Genomic DNA, 22,113 nt, shown 5'->3' with positions numbered 1-22,113 from the left:
ACAGTGGGAACTCCCTGTTTATTATTTCTTAGTAAGTCTTGTTCTTTTTTTTTTTTAGGGCTGCACCTGCGGCATATGGAGGTTCCCAGGCTAGGGGTCTACTTGGAGCTATAGCCGCCGGCCTACACCACAGCCACAGCAACGCCAGATCCGAGCCACATCTTCGACCTACACCACAGCTTACGGCAATGCCGGATCCTTAACCCACGGAGCGAGGCCAGGGATCAAACCTGCAACCTCATGGTTCCTAGTCAGATCCGTTTCCTCTGCGCCATGACGGGAAGTCCTTGTTCTTTTTTTTTAAGAAGTTTTTTTTAAATTGAAGTATAGCTGACTTACAAAGTTGTATGAATTTCTGCTGTACAGCAAAGTGATTCCGTTACACATACATACATTCTCTTATATTCTTTTTCCATTGTGGTTTATCACAGGACATTGAATACAGTTCTCTGCTCTACGGTAGGCTTGTTCATTATCCATTCCGTGTGGAATAGCTCACATCCGCTAACCCCAACCCTGACCCCCTCCCCCCTTGGCAACCACAAGTCTGTTCTCTGAGTCTGTGAGTCTGTTTCTGTTTTGCAGTGAGGTTCATTTGTGCCGTATTTTAAATTCCACATATAAGCGATATCATCCGGTATTTTGTCTTTGTCTGACTTACTTTACTTAGTATGAGAATCTCTAGTTCCATCCATGTTCCTGCGAATGGCGTTATTTCATTCTTCTTTATGGCTGAGTAGTATTCCATGGTGTATATGCCACATCTTCTTTATCCATTCATCTGCTGATGGACATTGAGGTTGTGTGCATGTCTTGGCTATTGTGAATAGGGCGGCAATGAACATAGGGGCACAGGTAGGTTTTGTCGTTTGTCTTTTTAAGGCCGCACCTGTGGCATATGGAGGTTCCCCGGCTAGGGGTCTAATTGGAGCTGCACCTGCGACCTACACCACAGCCTCAGCAACATGTAGGTTTTGAATTAGAGTTTTGTCCGGATAGACACCCAGGAGTGGTTTTGCGGCATCATATGGCAACTATATCCTTAGTTTTCTGAGGAAGCTCCATACTGTTTTCCATAGTGGCTCTATAGAGTCTTATTCATATTTCTTGTAATGGTCATCTACGTATTGTTATCAGGAAAAGAAGTTTTAAAATTCCAGATTCCTTAATGTGCACTAATTTTTGATGGAAACGAATATGGAAGAAACATCTTTGGAAATCCAAGATGTGATAACAGGGCCTACAGAGACCACAAAACCTACCCAGAGTTCAAGCAGTAGAACAGCTTAAATTTGGTAGAAATGCTCTCACTGGCCAGCATCTCTGGTAGAACCAGAGGAACAGGCAAGCGCCCTGGGGAGCTGGGCAGACCGGGCTCTGCTGTGCTGGGACCTCGGGGTCTGGGAGCCCCTCCCCACCGCCCTGTGTCTTTCCCTGTTTATCCCCATCTGTGAATGTTTGAACTGGGAGACGATCACCGGCTGAGAGGTCCGGGGCCAGGAGCCTGCCTGACCTGCTCTGGGTCACCCCGCAGGTCGCAGGTCACTCTGTGAGGCTCCTGGTGGGGCTTGGGGGTGGGGAGGGGGTACAGGGAACAAGGAGCCCACTGTGAGCCCACACACCCACACACACACACAGACACGCCCTGCACAGATTCCCAACACAAGACACATAAGCGTGCCACACGTGCCACACGCACACCCTCCCCCGTGACACACAGGCACAGACACACAGACCGGAGGGAGCAGCCTTGCAGGTCTGGAGGCGGCCGCACCCACCCAGAGAGCTCGGGCTGCCTCGGTGCCAGAGGAGCCTCTGGTTTGTAAGGACGAGGCTGGAGGGCTCTGGAGGTGGGCCTGGAATGCTTCTGGTCCTTGCTGGACTCTTGGATCTGGCTTTAAAAAAAAGAGTTTGTTTCCTTGCGTAAAATACACATACATAACGTGTCCCCTTTTAACCATTTTTAAGTGCACGGTGCCATGGGTCCCCCAGTCCCCCGCTGCCCACCTTTCACCACCATCTCCTCCTGAACTTCTACTTCACCCCAAACGGAAACTCTGTCCCCACCAAACACGAACGCCTGACCCCACCCCACAACCACAGTCGCCCTGACTGTGAACGGGACACGCCAGGAATCTCTGCAAGGAGAGTCAATGGAACATTTGTCCTTTCGAGCTTGGCTTTCGTCATTTGCGGGAATATCCCCCAGCTTCGGCCGGGTTGTCGCATGAGGCAGAATTTCCTTCCTCCTTAAGGATGACGAGAACCCCCTTGCGTGGATGGGCCACACGGGGTCATCACTGAGGGACACTGGGGCCGCGCCAACCTTTCGGCCGCTGTACGAAGCCGCGCTGCACACGGGAGCGCAGGCATCGGCTCTAGTCCCCGCTCTCACTTCTCTCGGGTTTGCACCCTCGCACCCTCGCATAGACGTCCTGGGTCACAGGGAGCCTCTAGGTTTAACTTTTGAGAAGCGGCCCCACTGTCCGCAGCGGCTGCGTCATTTTGGGTTCCCACCGACAGTGAGCAGGACTCCTCGTCAGTCCGCCTCCTCACCAACTCTGGCTGTGTTCTGGGGTGTGTGTGTGTGTGTGTGTGTGTTTAAAACAATGCACATCCAAATGGGTGTGAAGGGGTATTTTGAGAGGGGTGAAGGGAGCTCCCTGGTGGTCTAGTGGTTAGGACTCAGCACGTTCACTGCTGCGGCCCATGTGCAATCCCTGGTCTGGGAGCGGAGAGCCCACCTCAAGGCGCTGTACCCGTGGCCAAGATAAAATAAAACGGAGATGAGACAGCGGGAGGGCCTCCTAGGACCAGGGTGGCGCCCCTACGCCCCGGGTCTGGGCTGGCCTCGCCTGTCACCACCTCCCTGTTCAGGGGACACCTGGCTGCCCCTGCCCTGGCCTGGGCTTCTCCCCAGAGCTGGGAATGTGGCCAGAGTGGGAATTCCAGGGTCCAAGGACATGCCCCCCCCCCCCCCGCCCCATCCTGCCCGGGCCTCCTCCCAGGAGGTCGGCTTCTTCCCGAGGGTGCGGGCGTCTCTGTGATGTGCGTTCTAGCTCCGCCCCGGGGCAGATGCAGTTATGTCCATAAACCAGCAAAGAGACAGATAGCGGCGAGGCCCGGCCCTCGGCTTGTCCTGGGAAGAGGGCCACACGCAGTGGATGAGAGACTGAGGCCCAGGCAATATGCTGCCACCTGGGTGTCCCAGAGAGGCAGCGGGAGCGGGGCTGGAGCTGGCTTCAGAGTCAACAGAGCCCAACTCTCCTGCCACCAGATGCCGCGATGCTGGCCAGTGCCCAGTCCCAGAGCAGCTCCGCGGGCTGCCATGGGCAAGGAGGGTGTCAGGTCAGCCTGGGCCCCGCATGTCTCTGCAGGCCTGGACGGGGGCTGGGCTCTCCCCAGGGCGTGGGGGCGCCTGGATGCCCCTCTGTCCCAATCCAGCAACGCTGAAGCGGCCTGGGTAACCAGCCTTGGCGCTTCCTCTATGCACTCAGTGCTTTAGCTTTGGGATCCCAGGTGGACCATGACCTGGTGTCGTCACACACCATCTCAAGGCTGCTGTCAAACGAGGGGAGACAGAAGGGGGCCCGAGGCAGCCTCGTGTACTTGACAACGTCCTGAGAAAACGGGGGCGGAACCGGCTGGTTCGGGGATCGGAGGCTCTGGTGCTTCCAATCCCAGGGGCTGGGTCTGGAAACCCGGCCTGTTGACTTCTGGTCTGTGGCTTATTTGTGAGAAGAAGCGTCTGGAAACCTCCTCCCAGGCCTTGGGTGACCCAGAGACGCCTGGCCTAGAGGCAGGGCTGCGTGGACCTTCTTCCTGGTCGAGGCATCAAACTCCCGCCTGTTCTGAGGAGTTGGGGACTGGGCTGTGTGTACACCCAGAGTGGGCTTTTTCCCACCCAACTTTCATCCTCTCCCATTTAGCGGGAGATGCTTGCTGGACAGTGGCCTACTAAAGCCACCGCACCTTGTCGCACTTCGTCCACGTCCTCTCCTTTGCCTGGCTCATGAGTTGTCGCACTCCATCTGCCAGGTGGCTGCTTGGTCTGGGGACGAGTTTATGGTCTTTATTATTAGTTGATGCCAGTGGCGTTTTCTCCTCTTTGTGACGTCAGATCCACGCGTTTTCGTTCTAAACAACACAATACCCCAAACCATGGAAACCAGGGCAGAAAGCATGAAAACACCTTTGCAGGCTGAAGCAAAAAAAGCCCGATGCTCAGTCTTCCTGGGTAATCAGAGGCTTCCGCGTCACCCTGGCAACCGGGGATGAGGGCTCTTGTTCTCCACCGCCTGCACCCCTGCAGGGTTGGCCTGAGCCCGCAGGTCCCCAGGGCCGCCCGGGAGCCCCTCGGTTTCTGAGATTCTGCTCTTGATCTCCAGGAACCGTCTTCCTCCCGGGGCGGCGTGGTCCTGAGCAGGCTGGGCCAGGCATCCGACCTTGACCCCGGAGGCCTCTCAGCCAGCCACATCATCTCCAAGCAAGTGCCCCCCAGGATGTGTGAGCAAAGACTTGTCAGAGGGACCAAAACATCAGCAAGGGGAGGGGGACCATGAGGGGAGAAGGAGGGGATGGGACAGCGCTTCCACCCTTCGGGTCTGGGCGGGCCTCTGATGACGGCCTAACGACCCGCCGGGATGCTTCTGACGCTGGGTTGGTGAAAAGGCAGGATGAACCTCATACACGGAAGGGCCTCCTCGCTGCTTTATGAAAGGACTGGATGGAAACGGCAACCACCCGCAGCACTGCCAGGGCTTTTCGGGTTTGTCTTTACTTCTTTCTTACTTTGTTCTCTTTCTGGGGCCCCACCTGCCGCATATGGAGGCTCCCAGGCTCGGGGTAGAATCAGAGCTGCAGCTGCCAGCCTACACCCCAGCCACAGCCACGCGGGATCTGAGCTGCGTCTGTGACCAACACCACAGCTCACGGCAACGCCGGATCCTCACCCCGCGGAGTGAGGCCAGGGAGCAAACCCATCTCCTCGCGGACACGGTGCTGGGTTCTTCGCCCACTGAGCCGCCACGGGAACGCCATCTTTACTCATTTCTCTATTTTCTAAATTTTCTGCTGAGGTTTTCTATTGATTTTTATGCTTAGAAAAAACAAAGTGCTTTATAAGAAAAGAGCGATGTGCTCAGAGAGCATTTGTCTGGTTCCATCCTGATGATGCTGAAACTCACCGGGAACCATCTAGAAGCTGCAGGAGTTCCCAGGTGGTGCAGAGGGTTAAGGATCCAGTGTTGTCACTGCTGTGGCGTGGGTTCGATCCCTGGCCCAGGAAATTCCACATGCTATGGACATGGCCGGAAAAAAAAAAAAAAAAAAAAGATCTGGGGCCCTGGTCCTTGTCATGGCCTGTCCCTCCCTCCGCTCACCCAGGAACCTGCTCCCAAACAGGGGGTCCTGCCCCTCGTCCTCAGGGTCCGGGCTGGCCATCAGGACCTGTCCCCGTTCCTGTCCCCGCTCCCTCCTCCCGGCTTGGTAGCCACACTGGAGATCTGGCTTGTTGCCAGTTCTCATCCCAAACTCCTCCCCACCCTCCCCTCTTTCCCCCACGTGGTCCTTGCCTGACGATGCCCCAACCCGCGAAGCCAGATCCCACTTTGCCACATCATCCGGGGGCCTCCAGAGACAGAGGTCCCAGCCCCTCTGGGCGGCTGTTTGTAAAGGGAGGTTTGACCGCGCTGGTGCTTCTGCCACCCCGCTGTTCCCTCTCAGAGACGGCCGGGGTCTCCTCCACACACGCCCACCCCCGCCCCCAGCTGGTCCCCCCCTCTGCCTTCTCCGGCGGAAACGGCTGGAGCCCCGTGGAAGGCCACGTCCCCTGCCGAGCCGCTCGGTTCCATCCCTGTGTTTCATCTTCTGCCCAGCAGCTGCCTGCTGGAAGCATCCCAACCACCAGCCTGTCTTCATTGTCTGTCCCCTTAGCTGGATGACGCCTCTGGAGAAGGCGTCTTGTCGCCCTCCTACTGTTCCCACGGCCTCAGCAGCGCATGGCACACAGCAGGTGCCTCACGAGGCTGGGTGGACGCCGGCGGGGGACGCCCTGGGCCCTGGCCCGCCAGGAGGTCTCACCTCTCTCTGACCCGGCCCCTCCTGTCCTGCTGTCCCCACTAGCTGCCTGCCTGTCACAAAGTTCACGCATGTTCAGCGGCGGCCCAGCCGCGTTCTTGCAAAGAGTAGAAGTTCGCCTATTTGTGGAATGAGTGAAGAGTGATGCAAGCGACCGTGGGACGCTGGGGGGGCCGCGGACAGGCAGGGGAGGGCTCTGCTCAGCCCCGGCAGGAGCCCCCACGGCCCCACACCGGGCTCCTGGGCCTCCTCCCCGTGTGCCGGGGCCAGCCCTCCCTGGGGGCTCCGCTCTGCCTCCCCTGACCGCCCCAAACGGCCCTAAAACAGCGGGGAAAAGGCAGGCATTTCCTGCTGCCGCTTCCTTCCACCGGAGGATCGCGGTTGGCCCCCGGGGAGGGGGGCCCTCGGGGCCCGGGGTCCCCCCGCAGGAAACCGGCTTTTCTCATCCAGTCCCCCCGCAGGTGTGTAGCCTTCACACGGGCCCTGGCGGACCCTCACCTGCGGCCTCACCTCCAGCCACCGTAGGACCACTGTCCTCGGAACCCAGCTCAGGGAGACAGATGCCCCAAGGCCTGGTGGGCCCCCAGACGCCAGATCCGTCACGGCCACCCCATTAGCACACCTGCTTCCTTGCTGGTGACAGGAAAACAGCTACAGGAAGAGAAAGTCTAGGGCTTTGGGGTCCTTTGGGGTCCTGCTGGTGCGATCAAGAAACCCAAGGGGTTGGAAACCTGCCCGGCCATCCCAGGCCACCTCTCCAGGTCCCCCGGCCCACACTGTGGGCCCGATGTCCCCAGGACTCCTTCCCTCCCAGCCTGTGGGGGCCTGGAATGAGGCACCTGCCCCTGCCCCTCAGTCACGGGAGAGGTGGTATCGGAGCGGAAGCCATCGGAGGCTGATACTCCTGGCTGTGTGGCTGGCTGGCTGGCTCACCCCGGCCCCTGAGCTTCCTCCCACCTGCCGGCCCCCAGGCCGGGGGCTGGACCTCCCAGACCCGGTGCACACAGGTCTCAGCGTGTCTGTGTCAGGCTCTGCAAACACGAGGGCAGCAGACGGGACCGGGGCCACCCTAGTGCTGCTGGGGGTGGTGGGTCTTATTTTCTCAAACCTGAAAGTCACTGGGCTGATGCCTTCAATAAACCACACAAAACCAGATGAAACAAAGCCGGGAGAAGGGCCTTGGGCATCTCGGGGGAGGAACCCAAGAAAGGAAAGTACCTCGTCTTACTGTTGGGGACCACGGGGGAGCCACCTGGACAGAGGTGCCAACACGCCCCCACCTTCATTCACGAAGGGGAGCAGGCCCAGGACACCTACTGGGGACAGGCTGGAGCCCCTCTGCCTGTGTCAGTGCGGCTTCCCAGCCCCGCTCCCCACATTTATTCACTTGTCCACCCCTAGGGTGCCCGGCCAGGAGCCCAGGAAGGTAGGAGACCCACTTCTTGCTGAGGGGGGACGCAGGCTGGCCATCTCGAAAAGGCAAGGTGGCATCCAGAAACACGGCAGTTCGAAGACGGGCTTAAGACATTCCAAAAGGAAGAGAAATCCGACTCAGGGTTCCTCCCAAAGTGCAGTGACCCGCACACACGCACGCGCCCCGAGCACCATTCTTGCAGAATCTGGGAGACTCTCCCATCGTGTGCGTGGAGAACTCACTCTTCAAGCTGTTTGCTTACATCTGTAGAAGGACACACGTTTTTTCTCCTCATCCCTTGTCCAAAGCACAGAAGACTAAAAATCTGACAAGAAATCAAGCATTCCGGAAGGAATGAGAGCCTTCAGAGGCCAAGGATACCAGCAGCAACTAAAGTCACTTAGAAACAGAGGCTTGTCTGTGGCACCTTCATGGGGGTGCCAGGAGGAGCCCCACTGTGGGGGGTGACAGCCTTTTTGAGACCAGCTTCTCCCTGCCCTGCCTGCGGGCTCCCCACCCAAGGGTCAGATGGTGGGGGCTCAGGAACTGCTGCGAGCCGGGCCAAGCACACCTGCGTCCAGGGGCCTTGGGGAAGGCAGCCTTGGCTCCTGGGTGGCAGTTTTTATTCGGCGCTGACAAAATGTTTCCAAAACAGCCAGCCGGGTGTTTGCAAACATCTCAGGCTAGATCTGGGGCGGTGGGGGGGGGGCGGAGTGGGTGGAGGAGCCAGTCTCCTGGGTGTCACCTGGACGAACCAAGGAAAGCCGAGAAGCGACGGAATGCAGGACGATAGGCAGTGCACTCGGGTCCCGGGTGTCATCTTCTCCTAGGAAGAGACAGACGAGCGGGGTGCCGGGACCCCAGAAGGGGAGGGGAGCAGCCGTACACTGTTCAGCAGGAAGGAAGTCAAAATGGCCCTCCAGCTTCTCGGGGTGGATAAACCTGGGACGGAAAATGAAGGCACCTCTGAAAGACTAAAGAAACCTCGGGGACTATTCGTGTCCTTGAAAGGCCATTCAGAACAAGTTCAACCCACAAGCAACTGCCCAAGCAGAGGGTGATGGGAAATATTTGGCCAGGAGGGCAACCGGGCACCAGGAGAAGCAGTGGGAGTACCAACCAGTGCCCTGGCCGGGCAGCTGCCCACGCCACGCAGAAGCCTCCCAAGAAGGTGTCTAAGTTTTGTACCCACTTTGATTCATTCATTTTTTTTTTGTCTTTTGTCTTTTTAGGGCACCTGCAGTATATGGAGGTTCCCAGGCTGGGGGTCGAATCAGAGCTGTAGCTGCTGGCCTACACTGCGGCCATAGCAAAGCGGGATCCGAGCCACATCTGCGACCTACACCACAGCTCACAGCAACACCGGATCCTTAACTCACTGAGTGAGGCCAGGGATCGAACCCGTGTACTCATGGATACTACTCAGGTTCATTAACCACATGGGAACTCCCACTCTGACTGATGCTTGTTTCCCACCCCCTTCTCTTAAGTGGTCTTTTTATTTAACACGAGGGAATATGATTCTAAGCTGGAGGCAGAATTTAACTCTCATGATGCTGTCTCCCTAATATTTAGGAAATACGGTTGGCCACACTCTCTGTCATCCCTCAGGAAACATTTCCTTTTCTGGTGAGGATGAAGGAACGTGAAGTGAGCCGTGATGCCGCTGGATACCCCTCATCTGCTGCCGGGTGGGGACGAGGCTGTGGGCACCGGGGTCTGGAGGGCAAAGTCCCCACCCCTGCAGCCCTGGGCACATGGCGCGGTGGACCAGGCAGCAGGCAGAGGAAACTGAGGCCAGGGGACCTGCAGGGTCCAGGCTCGCCAGGGATGAGGCTCTTGCTCCTGCCCCTGTCTGTCGGCCGTCTTGGGAGGGGCTGCTCCTCCCAGGGACAGGGCTCTTTTGCCACCTGTATGCAGAGCACCTGGACGCTCGTCAAAGGGCCGACCTTTATTGAGGGTATTGTGACTGGGTTTCGCAAATCTCCGGCCCCAAGAACGGGAAGACCTTGAGTGGAGTCCCTTCCCATCCGTCCTCCGGCCATCCCAGAAGCCAGCCCTTGGGGACTTTCCTCCTCTCTCCAGCCTGCGGGTTCTTCCATCGAAGGGAGGAGCTTCACAGCAGAGAACTGCCTGCAGTCATCAGCTGGCTTCTGACCCACAGGCTGGACGGAGAATGAGCTGAGCAGGCGGCTGAGCCACTCCCCTGGCCCGCCTGGGGTGGGGCGAGGCAAGGCGGGAGGACAGACAACGAACAGCGTTCCCCTGCCCCCAGCCCAGGGGCTCAGTCACAGCCCCCACGACACTCTGATGCACCCGGGGAGCTTGCAGAGATGCAGATCATGAGGCCCCTGTTGAAGTCTCTAACTAGCTAAACAACTAGGAATCCTAACTGGAGTTGGGCTGCCCAGGTCCTCCATGTACGCAGCTGCCACCCTCTGGAGGGCAGCCAATTTGGGGTGTGGGAGCTGGCCTGCTCTCACCTGCACCCTGTGCCAGATCTGCGAGTCTGTGAGGGTTCCCAGGCCCCACCCCGTACTTCCCCTAATAGGCTCCAAGGCCTTGTCTCTATTATTTCCGAAAGAAAATGGGGGACACACATGAGATCCCCATCGGGCTAATGGTGACCCTCGAGTAGGGGGTCCAGGAGGACGCAGCCGCCACTGTGCTGCACGTCAGAGGGTTTTGGCACCGCGCTAGAACCGACCCTGTTGGGAGGGTCCCCGCACGCGCGGGCAGGAGGGAGGGTGGCGCCCGGGGATGGAAGGGTTAAGCCGCCCGCTGCGCCCGCGATGTCCGGTAGGGGGCGCGCGCCGGCGGGAACGCGGGCGCGGGCTGGCGGGCTTCGGGCGGCCGGCGCCCCTGACGTCACCGCCCCGCGGTCGCCAAGGCGACGGCCTCGTCAGCGCGCGCGTCAGAGCCGCCAGTCTCTTGGCAACCGCCCGATCTCCCGCTCTCCCTCCTCCTGGCGCTCGGCCGCGCGTCGCTCTGGCGTCAAAAGGACGTCAATGGGGATGTATCAATCCGGCGGCGGCGGCGGCGTGGGCGGGGCCGCCGTGGGCGGGGCCGGCGACGTGGGGGCGTGGCGGGGGCGGGCCCGGCGGGCGGGGCGCGCGGCGCGTGCGGCCGGAGAGCGCCGCGCCGGGCTCAGAGCTGACATGCGGCGCGGCCCGGGCGGCGGGCGGCCGAGCAGCGGGCGGCCCGGCAGCGCAAGTGGCCGAGCGGGCGGCAGGGGCCGCGGTTCGAGCGGCGTCCCGGCCTCGGCGCTCCGAGGGCGTCGGAGGTGAGGCGCAGCCCGCCGGGCGGGCGGCCGCCGCGGGGCTCGGAGCTGCGGGCTCCGGCGGCCCCGCAGGTGCGCGCGCGGGGGGCGCGGGCCGGGGCGCCGTCGCCGGCCTCCCCTTTGTTGTGCGGCGGCTGGGAGCCGGGCTTCGAGGTTCGGGATGGAGCCGACCACGGTCGGCGGGCGGGTCCGCGACCCTCGGCGAGGGGGGGCTTGGAACCCGGAGCCCGAGCGGGGCGGCCGGCCGGCTTGGGAGCGGGGCGCACGTCCCGCGGGGCTCCAGGATCGGGGGTCGCGGTGGAGCTGATCGCCGGCGGGGGCGGGTGGCGGCGAGCGGCGGCGCGTCCGCGCGCCCCGCGGGCTGGGGGCTCCGGGGGTCGGTCGGCCAGCGCCGAGCTGAGCGGAGCGCGCTCCCCCCCCAGGTGCGGCCCGGAGCCATGGTGATCATGTCGGAGTTGAGCGCGGCCCCCGCGGGCTCCGGCCAGGGCCAGCAGAAGCCCCTCCGGGTGGGCTTTTACGACATCGAGCGGACCCTGGGCAAGGGCAACTTCGCGGTGGTGAAGCTGGCCCGGCATCGAGTCACCAAAACCCAGGTGCGTGTGGCGGCGGGACCTGGGGTGGACGCTGCCCCCTGGGGCCGGGAGCTGGTGAATTCCCTCCCTGCCTGTGGGGTCCTTCGTCCTGAGGTCTGAATGCTGACAGTTCTTAGTTTGATGAAGAGAAAAAAAGCTTTATGTTATGATTATGCGTAATTTGTATGAATATTGGGGGCAGCAAAGAGAATAATGATCCAGAGCTGGAGCCAGCAAGGACGAGGCATTTATTGAACTTTGACTTTTTAAGTAATATTAATGATTACTTCAGTTATTTTCCTCCCTGAACTTTATGTGACCTTTGGGAAGGCAAAGTGTTTTAGAAATTAACCTACAAAAAGTGAAATGTGTAAATTAGCTTAAGTGAGAAGGTTTTTTTTAAGACAAAACTTCCTTTATCTTTTAAAAAACTCTAGGTTGCAATAAAAATAATCGACAAAACACGATTAGATTCAAGCAATTTGGAGAAAATATATCGTGAGGTTCAGATCATGAAGCTTCTGAATCATCCTCATATCATAAAGCTTTATCAGGTAAGGACTCAAGTTTGCCTGTCACTGTTACTTCTGGCAAGTGTATCATTTTTAAATTTTCATCAACTTAAGCCTCCAGTTCTGGAAGGCTGTCTCTCCTTGGGTGTATGTAGGAGTCGGGGTTGCTTGTATAAGGGAGAGAGATTGATTTTTGTAAGCTGGGCAATTATTTTCTTGCTTTCGGATCATAATTCAGATCTGCTTCATTAAAATTTTATTTAGTGTCGTCGTTCATTCCGGTTTTAAACCCGCGGAGGTTCATTTACTATGAAAACAAACGAGCAGATCTCTGTAAGGCAGCCCTTCCTTGAGGGTGGAAGGACCAATTGGAGTGAAACTGGACACTTCCACCTTAGCAGATAATTATTAAACGTTAAAATCGGCTGCTCTTACCCGTTTTTGGAAACTTATTTCTGCAAAGGCAGCAGCAAGCCGTCGTCCTGTTTCAGCTCTTCCGTTGAACAAGGAGCGATGAAATACTTTGGCGGGGGTGAGAGCAGGGATCTTGCCACCTAATCCACGTTAGGAACGTGCCTCACTCACCCTGTTTTTTGCTTTGCTTTGTGACTTTATTTTTGTTCTCCCGTCAAAACTAATAAATGATATCTTTGGCACCTACATGCTGATTTAATTAGGACAGTAAAGCCGTCTCTCCCTTAGCCGATCCCTTCTGCAGAAAGAACTCAGATCTTCTTGCAGGAGGATACGTTCTTGTCAGGTGCTCAGGATCTCGCCCAGTTGTGTTGGGTATAAGTTCCTTTTGGTTCTCACGAACCCCTGGGGTCCGCGGTGAATATGGATGGGCCGGTGGGGGTATGTGTATGTGTTTGTGTGTGGTGTGTGCGTGGGGTGTGTGTGCAACACGCGCGCCCCTCGTAAGGCACGGTGTACGGTGTGGTGGGAGAGAGGCTTGTGATGCAAACCCCGCGCCCAGAGGCCCCCGTGCGCAGTTCCCGTGAAGGTGGGAGAGTCACGGGGCTTGTGTTCCCCTAATGACAGTTTACTCAGCGTCGCTAAGGGCCCAGCTCGAGTCACGTGCACTCTGGCTCATGTTTTGTTTCTGTTGTCATTTCTGAGTCGTGAGGCCGAGAGAAGCTGTTTCCTCCGCGGTCCCTGATGGCCGTGCCCGGGCAGCGTCCCTGGCCCGTTTCCGCAGGACTGGGCTCAAGCCCGCCTGCCTTGGCCTTGGCCGGGGGTGGGGGCGGCGGGGCCGAGCGGCCCCCCCTGTCCTCCGCTGGCCCTTTGCTGGAGTGGCCCCGTATGCCAGACGCCTTGCCCGCGGGCTGGACGTTGGAGGTCTTTTCTGGGGGTGAGTTTCCTTATCGCCCCCTGCGCGGCTGTAAGTGTTTGCAGACAGGGTTCAAACAGGGGGGAGCCGGGACTGTTGCGGGTCTGGTTCTGACCCCAGTGTCTAGTTGTCATCCAGCTGGCTCAGGCCCCAGAACCTCGGTGAGACGCTTCAGTGCTTCCCTTGAAGTGCGTTTTTTTTAAAAACTGGAAACACGTGGCCGCCCCATTCTTGATCCGGCTCATTTTTAAGCGGAGGAAGAGGATGCTCGTCCACGCCGCCGGCCGTACCACACACGTCGCGGGCAAGGGCGGTTGAAACTGTCGCGCCGCCGCCCTGGGTTCACTGTTCTTGTTAGATGGATGGCTCTCAGCAGCTGTCTTTCAAGTGCCTTTTAAAGGAGTAACTGCGTTTTGAACCCTGAAGAGATCTTTGCCTGTAAGGATGTTTTCTCTCTGAAATATTTTGAAATGAGTTTGCTTGACTCCTTTCGGGCCCAAAGATTCGAATCCGACCTTGTTTCTTAATGAGGTGTGTTTTTAACTCTTAAAAAACACATCGCGGTCTCCATCTGTACGTGAACCCTTGAGGTGTATTTGACCTCGACGCTGGCTGTTGACACGTGGCAGGTGCTTGGCTGTACCCAGAGCAGGGCTCTGCAGCTTACCTGGCAAGGCTGGCTTCCCACGGCCTCGGGAGCAATGTCAGTCATGCGACTGGCAGGGGGGCATGTTACCTGTTATTCAGCCCAGGCTGGCGGGGGGGGGCTTGACGAGTCCGTCGCCTGCTGGGCTTCTAGAAGAACCCTGGCGACCTGTCGTCCCTCTGCGGGCTGCAGTCTTCACTCGGCGTGAGGCCAGTGAGTTAAAAATGCGGTGGAGGAGACGTTCCTGGAGGGCAGAGCTGGGCCCGGGCGGACGGGTGAATGGACACCGCGTCGCCAATGCGCAGAGCGTTTTCTGAATCGGGTCCCCTTGGTCGGTTCGTTCCTTGTCGCGGAAGTTTTTCTCTTCTTTCTCCTTTTGAAACAACACACGCGCTCTGGAGAAGTGACACGTTGACGGGGGTCAAGGGGCCGACTTCTGCCGTGGGTGTGTTCCCTTTGCGTCCGGTTCAATGGCAGGTCTCTGTGTTTTCAGGTCATGGAAACTAAGGACATGCTGTACATCGTCACCGAGTTCGCGAAAAACGGAGAAATGTTCGGTAAGCCACGCTGAGTTTTGTTTTTGTTGGAAAAGTTTGGCCGCACCCGCGGCATGTGAAGGTTCCCGGGCCAGGAATCCAGCCTGCACCACAGCACTGACCTGAGCCACTGCAGGGACGGTGCCGGATCCTTAACCCGCCGAGCCACACGGGAACTCCGCCACGCGGGTGTTTAAGGCCTGTGGAAGAGAAATGGTGCCAACGGGCCCGGAGTCGCCCCGTGTTGGGTCTGCCCAGCCTTCGGTAGGACCGGGAGTCTGGGGTCCCAGCTTCGTTGTGTCCTCCTCAGATTACTTGACGTCGCACGGGCACCTGAGCGAGAGTGAGGCCCGGAAGAAGTTCTGGCAGATTCTGTCGGCCGTGGAGTACTGCCACAGCCACCACATCGTCCACCGGGACCTCAAGACCGAGAACCTGCTGCTGGACAGCAACATGGACATCAAGCTGGCAGGTGCGGGGCCAGGAGCGCGCCCTCGCCCTGCAGGAGGGGCCCGGTGCCTGCGAAACCGGGGCCCTGCCGTGCCCTCCGGCACTTCATCGCCTGTTTCCTTGTCTCTCAGATTTCGGATTTGGGAACTTCTACAAGTCAGGAGAGCCCCTGTCCACGTGGTGTGGGAGCCCCCCCTACGCAGCCCCCGAAGTCTTTGAGGGGAAGGAGTACGAAGGCCCCCAGCTGGACATCTGGGTAGGACCTGCGCGCACAGCCCGGGTGGGGCGGGGGCCGGGCGGGAGCAGCAGGTGCGGGCGCTGACCCCCGTCTCTCTGTCCTCCTCAGAGCCTGGGTGTCGTGCTGTACGTCCTCGTCTGCGGCTCCCTCCCCTTCGACGGGCCCAGCCTGCCGGCGCTGCGGCAGCGGGTGCTCGAGGGCCGCTTCCGCATCCCCTTCTTCATGTCTCGAGGTAAGAGCCGGCGGGTGCGCTGCCGGGACTGTTGGGTAACCCGGGACGCGCGCTTTGGGGGAGGAACAGGAATTCATTTCCTGAAATGCCTGCTTGACCGTCTTCTGAGTCGGGCCTGGGAGCCAGCGCCCTGTCACCGAGGGGCGTTGGCTGGATGCCTATGGGGGAAGCCCCACCCTCTGGCTCTTTCCTTGGTGCCCTGCTTCTCGGGCGGGCGGTGCCTGGGTGCCTGCTGAGGGCCCAGCGCCAGCGCTCGGGGCGCGTCTACGGGCCTCACCTGCTCCACACCCGTGCGTCTCTTCCCCTCTGGAAGGTGTTTGACCGCTGCCCGCTCTCACACGTGGCCATAGCAGGTGGTCCTCAGCCTGCTGGACTTCAGGCCCGTGTCCCCCAGGGACCCGACCCCTTGGTGGGTGGCTCTCCTGGGCGGCAGGTCTGAGCTGACACCCAGGCCTCGGCATTCTTAGGGGCGGTCGCTTGTCCGCTGGCCGTGTGCCGGGAGCTGCATCCCCCGCGGGGCCCCGGGCGGGCGGTGGGGATGCATGTGCAACCCGCCCGCGTGGACTCAGCGCGCCTCCCTCATCCCCAGACTGTGAGACGCTGATCCGCCGCATGCTGGTGGTGGACCCTGCCAAGCGCATCAGCATGGCCCAGATCCGGCAGCACCGCTGGATGCAGGCCGACCCCTCCCTGCTGCCGCAGGCCTGTCCGGCCTTCTCCCTGCTCAGCTACAGCTCCAGCCTGGGCGACTACGACGAGCAGGCGCTGGCCATCATGCAGGCGCTGGGCGTGGACCGGCAGAGGACCGTGGAGGTGGGCCCGCCTGCTGCTCTGCCGGGGAGGGCGCCCCTTCCCGGGGTGGTGGGGCGGGCCAGCAGGTGCTCGCCAGCCGAGTTAAAACGGGAGCCCGGCTGATGCCAGGGCCGCTCGTCCCACGGCAGGGCCTTCTTGGCCACCCCAGGACAACCCTGGGAGCGGCCCCCCGCGACCCTCCCTGACCCCACCCTCTGCCCCCAGTCCCTGCACAGCAGCAGCTACAACCACTTCGCGGCCATCTATTACCTCCTCCTGGAGCGGCTGAGGGAGCACCGGCTGGCCCAGCCGCCCGCCCGCCCCGGCCCCACACGCCAGCCCCCGCAGCGGCCCAGGAGCACCGACCTCAGTGCATTCGAGGTGAGGGGGGAGCGCCTTCTGTGCCCACCCCCGGCTCTGCCTTGGACATGTCCCCAAGTTAGGAACCCCCTGCACAGACACGCCTGGGAGGGGGCCTAGGTCGCATCCCCCACCCATTAGGCAGTGAGTGGTTCCCGGGAGCCGCAGACAAGGCTGCGTGGTGACCAGGGTGCCGAGGGCTCTGCCGGGGGAGGTGGCGGTTCTGCCCAGTGGCCTCTTGTTCCTTATCTGGTGCTGCCTCTCGGCTCCTCCTGGTCCCCCCACATAGCGAGGCCTTGGACGGGGTGCCGCACGGGTCCTGGGCCTGGTGGCTAGTGGCTGAGGCCTGTAGTCAGAGGGAGGCCAGCTCCTCTGTCCTTCCACGCTGCCTGCCGCTGTCCCCTGAGCCACTGCCCTCATGGCCCCCGTCCCCGTCTGCCGGCCCCCAGGTGCCCCAGGAAGGCCTGCCCGGTGCTGCTTTCCGCTCGTCCCTGCTGTGCACACAGGCCCAGACCTTGGGACCGTCTCTCCTGTCGCCCGAAGTGGACTGTGACCTCCACAGCTCCTTGCAGGTGTGTGAGTGCCTCGCTGGGCCGTGTCCGGGGGCGGGGGCTCTCCTGGTTCCCTGGGGTGGGGACATTTCCTGCGCCGGGCCTCGTGGAGCACAGGGTCACCGCTCTGTCTGTGTCTGTGCCCTGCAGCCCTTGCTCTTCCCCGTGGACGCTAGCTGCAGCGGCGCATTCCGGCACCGCTCCGTCTCCCCCAGCAGCCTGCTGGACACGGCCATCAGTGAGGAGGCCAGGCCGGGCCCGGGCCTGGAGGAGGAGCAGGACGTGCAGAAGCCCCCGCCCGGCAGCACGGGCCGGAGGCACACGCTGGCCGAGGTCTCCACCTGCTTCTCCCCGTGCGCCCCCCCATGTAAGTGTCCCTGTGGCACAGGAACGTGGCCCAGTGGTGGGCTTGTGGTCCCGCTGTGATGGGCAGCCTCTCCTGATGACAGTTCTCTGGCATTGGCATTTGTAGAATGCCCGAGCCCACGTGGACCACAGTCAGGGCTCATGCTCTGGCTCTTTGGTGGCTCTTGAGTAGCAGGGACAGCCTGGGATCTAGTGGCTCTCAGGAACGGGGAGGGCATGTCCTCAGCCCAGGCCCCTCTGTGTCCCGGATCTAAGCCCCAGCAGTCAGCCGTAGCCGCCCCGCGAGGTGCTGGCCCTCAGGCCCCCGGACTGTGGTGACCCGGTGGCCATCACAGGCTTTCATCCCCGGAGTTGAGGGTAGGGCTGGGAGGGCCACTCACTGGGTCAAGGGCCATCTGAGGGCCCGGGAGATGCCACAGCAGGCTGGAAGCCCCAGAGTCCTGGGTACTGGGGCTTGCAGTGCCAGTGTCAGGCACTGGGGGCGTGTCTGGCCTCGGGGGCGCAAAGGCCTCACCAGTGCCTGCCGGTCCCATAGGTATTGTCGTCTCCCCATCCGTGGCCAGTCCTTCTGAAGGCACCAGCTCCGACAGCTGTCTGACCTCTGCCGGCGACGGCCCAGCTGGGCTCAGTGGACACTTGGCTGCTCAGGGCCTGCTGGGCGTCTGCTCCCCGTTCAGACTGGCCTCGCCGCTCCTGGGGGCCCAGTCCGCCACCCCTGTGCTGCAGGCGCAGGGGGCCCTGGGAGGTGCCGCCCTGCTCCCCGTCAGCTTCCAGGAGGGCCGGAGGGCGTCAGACACCTCGCTCACTCAAGGTAACTTCTTTCACGCCCGCTTCCACCTGCCCCGGGAGAGGCTGTGTGTGCCCTGGGCCATGGCTCTGTCCTTAGTGGCAGGTGGTGTCCCCCGGCCCCAGCTGGTCCTGGTGGAGCAGCAGTGCTTCCTGGGTAGCTGGAGGTGTTGCCCAGATTTTGATGTCCTGGCTTCTGGGACAGACCCTCACGGCCTCGGGTGGCTGGTCCTAAAAGCCCACAAGCCGCTCGGCTGCCAGGCAGCAGCTCCCGACCTGGAGGAGGGGCGGCTTCGGGGGGCAGCCGCTACGCAGACAGCCCGCACCTATGTGCCCGGGCTCTCCCGCTCCCTCCCAGGCTGTGCTGCCCCCACCCCCTCGGTCCTGAGGCCCCCGTCGGGCCCTTTTCTGAAGGGTCCCACTGCCCGGTGTGTGGGTTGGAGCTGCTCCTCCAACCTAGACCGAGGATGCTGCCCCCGCTGGGACGGGCGCTCTTGGGAGGCCATGGATGGAGTGACCACAGCGCACCCTTGACCCTGTGGGAGGGCACGCGGGCCCCTCGTCCTGCCACCTTCACGCCCCTCGGCCCCGCGACGCCACCCCCACTGTCTGGAAGCAGCGACAGGCCGTTGGTCGTGGGTGGGGACGGGTCCGGATTCATCTCCGTTTGCCTCTCCCCAGGCCTGAAAGCCTTTCGGCAGCAGCTGAGGAAGAACACGAGGGCCAAGGGGTTTCTGGGGCTGAACAAGATCAAGGGGCTGGCTCGCCAGGTGTGCCAGCCCTCCTCTGGCCGGACGGCGCGGGGCGGCCCGAGTGCCTTCCCGCTGCCTGCGCAGAGCACAGGCCCGCCGGGCGGCGTGGCCAGCGGCGGGGAGGGCAGGAGTCTCCTGAAGGAGGTGCTGCACCAGCAGAGGTACGGGCGCAGGGTGCCAGGGCGGGGCTGCCTCTGCCCCCTGAGCGCCCCCCCTCCATGTAGCCAGCCTCGGGGGAGCTCTGTGCGCTCCTGCCGGAGGTGGTGGCGCAGGTGGGGCGCGTCAGCCCGCAGGGGGACGGAGGGGACCTCCAGTGGAAATGTCACGTCTGGTCGGCAGCTCTGAGTGGCTCCGCCAGCGGGACGGGGTCGGGACCGGGATGGAGACGTCAGGAATTGCTCAGGGGCTTCGTCACACCCAGCCTCATGCCTTCCGAGCAGCCCAGCGGGCGTCCCCCGCGGGGCGGAAACCCGATAGTGTGTGAGCCTGGCGCGGGAGGGGCGCGGCAGCCAGCGCTGACCTGCTCTCCCTGTTCCTCCGTCCGGCCAGGTTGCTCCAGTTACAGCACCACACGGCGGCCCCACCCAGCTGCCAGCACGCGCCACCGCCGCCACCCCAGGGCCCCCTGGTCCTCGGCCCCTGCGACGGCGCCCTCCTCGTGTCCGGACTGCAGAAGGAGCTGGGGCTGGGGACCTGCCCGCTGCTGCCACCCCACCTGCTCCAGGCCGGGGTCTCCCCGGTGGCATCGGCCGCCCAGCTGCTGGACACCCACCTGCGCATCAGCGGCCCCCCGGCCCCTGTGCCCGCTGCGGCCGCCCCCCAGCCCTGCTTCACCATGCTGCCCCCGAGCTTTGCGCCCACGGGGCTGCCCCAGGGGGACTGTGAGATGGAGGACCTGACGTCAGGAACACTGGGCACCTTCGTCCTGGTGCAGTGAGGGACCAGCCGGGCAGCCGACTTCTCCAAGCAATAACTTCAGCGTATGTGAAGACGTCTCCGGACTCAAAGCCAATAACGTTCCAGAAGCGAAACAAGCAATACGTTTGGTGTTTTGGCTTTTTAGTTTATTTTTGTTTTACTCTGACCTTGCACTGAGCACCTGCGACTCCAAGGAGGGACTAGAAACTTTTGCTGAAGAAAAATAATAATCCAGGGGCGTGACGTTGGGGGGTGGACGGGACGGGTTGGGGGGCAGTGGGGTGAGCGCCCCGGTCGCGGTCGGGGTCCCAGGGAGGGGCGCGGGGCTTGCCTCCAGGAAACCAAGGTGGGAGCCACGCTCCATGGGAGCCAGTGGGCGCGTCCCCGGTGGGGGGGTGTGTGTGCGCGCGCGCGCGTGTGTGTGTGTGTGTGTGTGTGTTGAGTGGGGGTTTTTTGGTTAACAGTTCTCCACTTCCTGAAACATTTACGCTTCACTTGAAAACTGTGAACTTTCTGCTTTACATGTCGAGTTTTTGAAAAGCTCTCCATCCAGCTCACGGGAAGATACTCTCCAAGGTCTTGGAATCTCTGCCCTGAGATCAGAGCCCAGAGAGTAGTTTTTCTTATTTTAGAGAAGACGTTCTATAAACTGCTTGGTTTTCCGGGGGATGCTTTGGAGGGGTCCCAGAGGCGCCTGGGCGGGGCGGGGCGGGGCGGCAGCTCCCCTGTTACCCGCAGCCCCGGGGCACCCTCGTGGGAGCCGGGGAAGTTTCTTCTCCTGTACCTCTAATTTCCGCTGCTAATTAAGTTTTTATGCATTTCATTATCAGGGTCCAGAAAGAACAGCTGACTTGGGTGGGGTTATGTGCAATATAGGGGGCGGTTCTGGGCGGGGGTGGGGGGAGGCGCCGGCCCACCTCGTCCAGGCCCCGCGCTCGGTGGGCTCTCGTTTTAGGAAGATGAAATGAGAGGTCAGGTCAGTGCTGTTCAAGCTTTGTTCCTTTTTAAAGCCAACACTGTACATGTATATATAGATAGACGAACATACACTACTTATTTTTTATATTTTTTGCTACACTGTTGTGTTCCTGGTTTGAATTTCCCTCTCTGGGAACGTGACAAAGTGCCGGCACCAGGTCCGCGTGGAGACGGGGCCGGGCAGCTGGAGACAGGTGAGCTCACCTGGCAGGTGAGCTCAGGTGGTGGCTCCGTGGAACCGAGGGACGGCTGCTGCCGCCGCTGTGGCCGGTCCACGCCGCCCCTCTACCAACCAGGTGCCTTCAGCGGACGTCAGCTCTCGCCACCCACAGTGTTAGGCCCCGGTGGCGCCGACCCGGGAAGGTGGCATCTGTAGAAGCCAAAGACTGTCATGCCCCCAGGGGCCTGGAGGCTGCCCCACGCCGTGTTTGCCTGGCTCTGCTGCTGCTGCTGTATGGCTGTTTCCAGGATTGGGACAGAGGACAAGCCTGGCGCCTGGCCACCAAGAAGTCCCCAAGGCCTCCCAAGACTCGCAGGGAAGATGTGGGCTGGGAGAGCCCCAGAGCCCCGGGGGCGCCGACCTCAGCCTTCACCTTGACGGAGGCACTGTGGACCCCTCGAGGCCGCCTCCCTCCTTGACGCGTCTGTCCTAACGCCATCGATCAAAGGCCTCAGAACCGTGACAAGCACTTTACTCTCACGCGGTTTTCTCTGTCACCGTCAGTCGCGTTCCGTGTCGTCCGGTGTGTGCCACGCGTGTGCCATAGATTTCTGGGCAGCGCCGTTCCGCAGACTGAGCGCGGGGGCCTGTCCCCAGGCACCGCACCATCTGAGATGTACATAGTTTGGGTTGCCTTTTTTTTTTTTTTTTACCATAACTGAAATTATTTTATTTCGTATGTTAACATGAGAAACGTATGCCAAATGATTAGTGGACGTATGTTTTTTAATTTAATATTTAAATAAAACTTCTGGGGGAAAACCCTTGACTTCTTCCCTGGGTGTTTTGCTGTGGGAGCGCCTGCCTTCCGAGCTGTTTCTCCCAGGTTCCATGAGGTGCAGGTCTTAGAGGAGAGAGTGGGATGACACCTGCTCCTGGGGTCAGCCGAGCCACAGGCACAAGCCCTCAGCTGGTAGGAGCAGTGGGGTGCTCGGTGGTCCTGGCTGGGGCAGGGGGCCCGCGGGCGCCCAGACCTCCCCCAGGGAAGGCAGGCACCACTGGATGTCTTAGCCCATCTTTGTTTTCAGCTGGCCTCACCTCCCCAGGCACCACTCAGCTGTCACTCTTTCCCCTGCAATGTTCTCCAAATCCACCTATAAAT

At 60.8% G+C, this 22,113-nt stretch overlaps 1 protein-coding gene across 1 annotated transcript; it reads left to right on the top strand.

The window, feature by feature from the left end:
• Window positions 1–10,641: 10,641 nt before the first annotated feature.
• Window positions 10,642–21,787, top strand: SIK1 (salt inducible kinase 1). The gene is made up of 14 exons (XM_047797443.1): window positions 10,642–10,775; window positions 11,195–11,365; window positions 11,782–11,898; window positions 14,326–14,389; window positions 14,679–14,840; window positions 14,950–15,074; window positions 15,165–15,288; window positions 15,878–16,101; window positions 16,306–16,461; window positions 16,890–17,012; window positions 17,142–17,358; window positions 17,893–18,168; window positions 18,825–19,056; window positions 19,445–21,787. Exons 2-14 carry the CDS (start codon window positions 11,210–11,212, stop codon window positions 19,830–19,832), a joined length of 2,364 nt encoding a protein of 787 aa, XP_047653399.1. The 5' UTR covers window positions 10,642–10,775; window positions 11,195–11,209; the 3' UTR covers window positions 19,833–21,787.
• The last annotated feature ends 326 nt before the right edge of the window (window positions 21,788–22,113 follow it).

The sequence above is a fragment of the Phacochoerus africanus genome, chromosome 1, assembly GCF_016906955.1.
Source record: "Phacochoerus africanus isolate WHEZ1 chromosome 1, ROS_Pafr_v1, whole genome shotgun sequence".
Classification (NCBI taxonomy): domain Eukaryota; kingdom Metazoa; phylum Chordata; class Mammalia; order Artiodactyla; family Suidae; genus Phacochoerus; species Phacochoerus africanus.
This window is presented reverse-complemented; position numbering and strand designations above follow the sequence as displayed.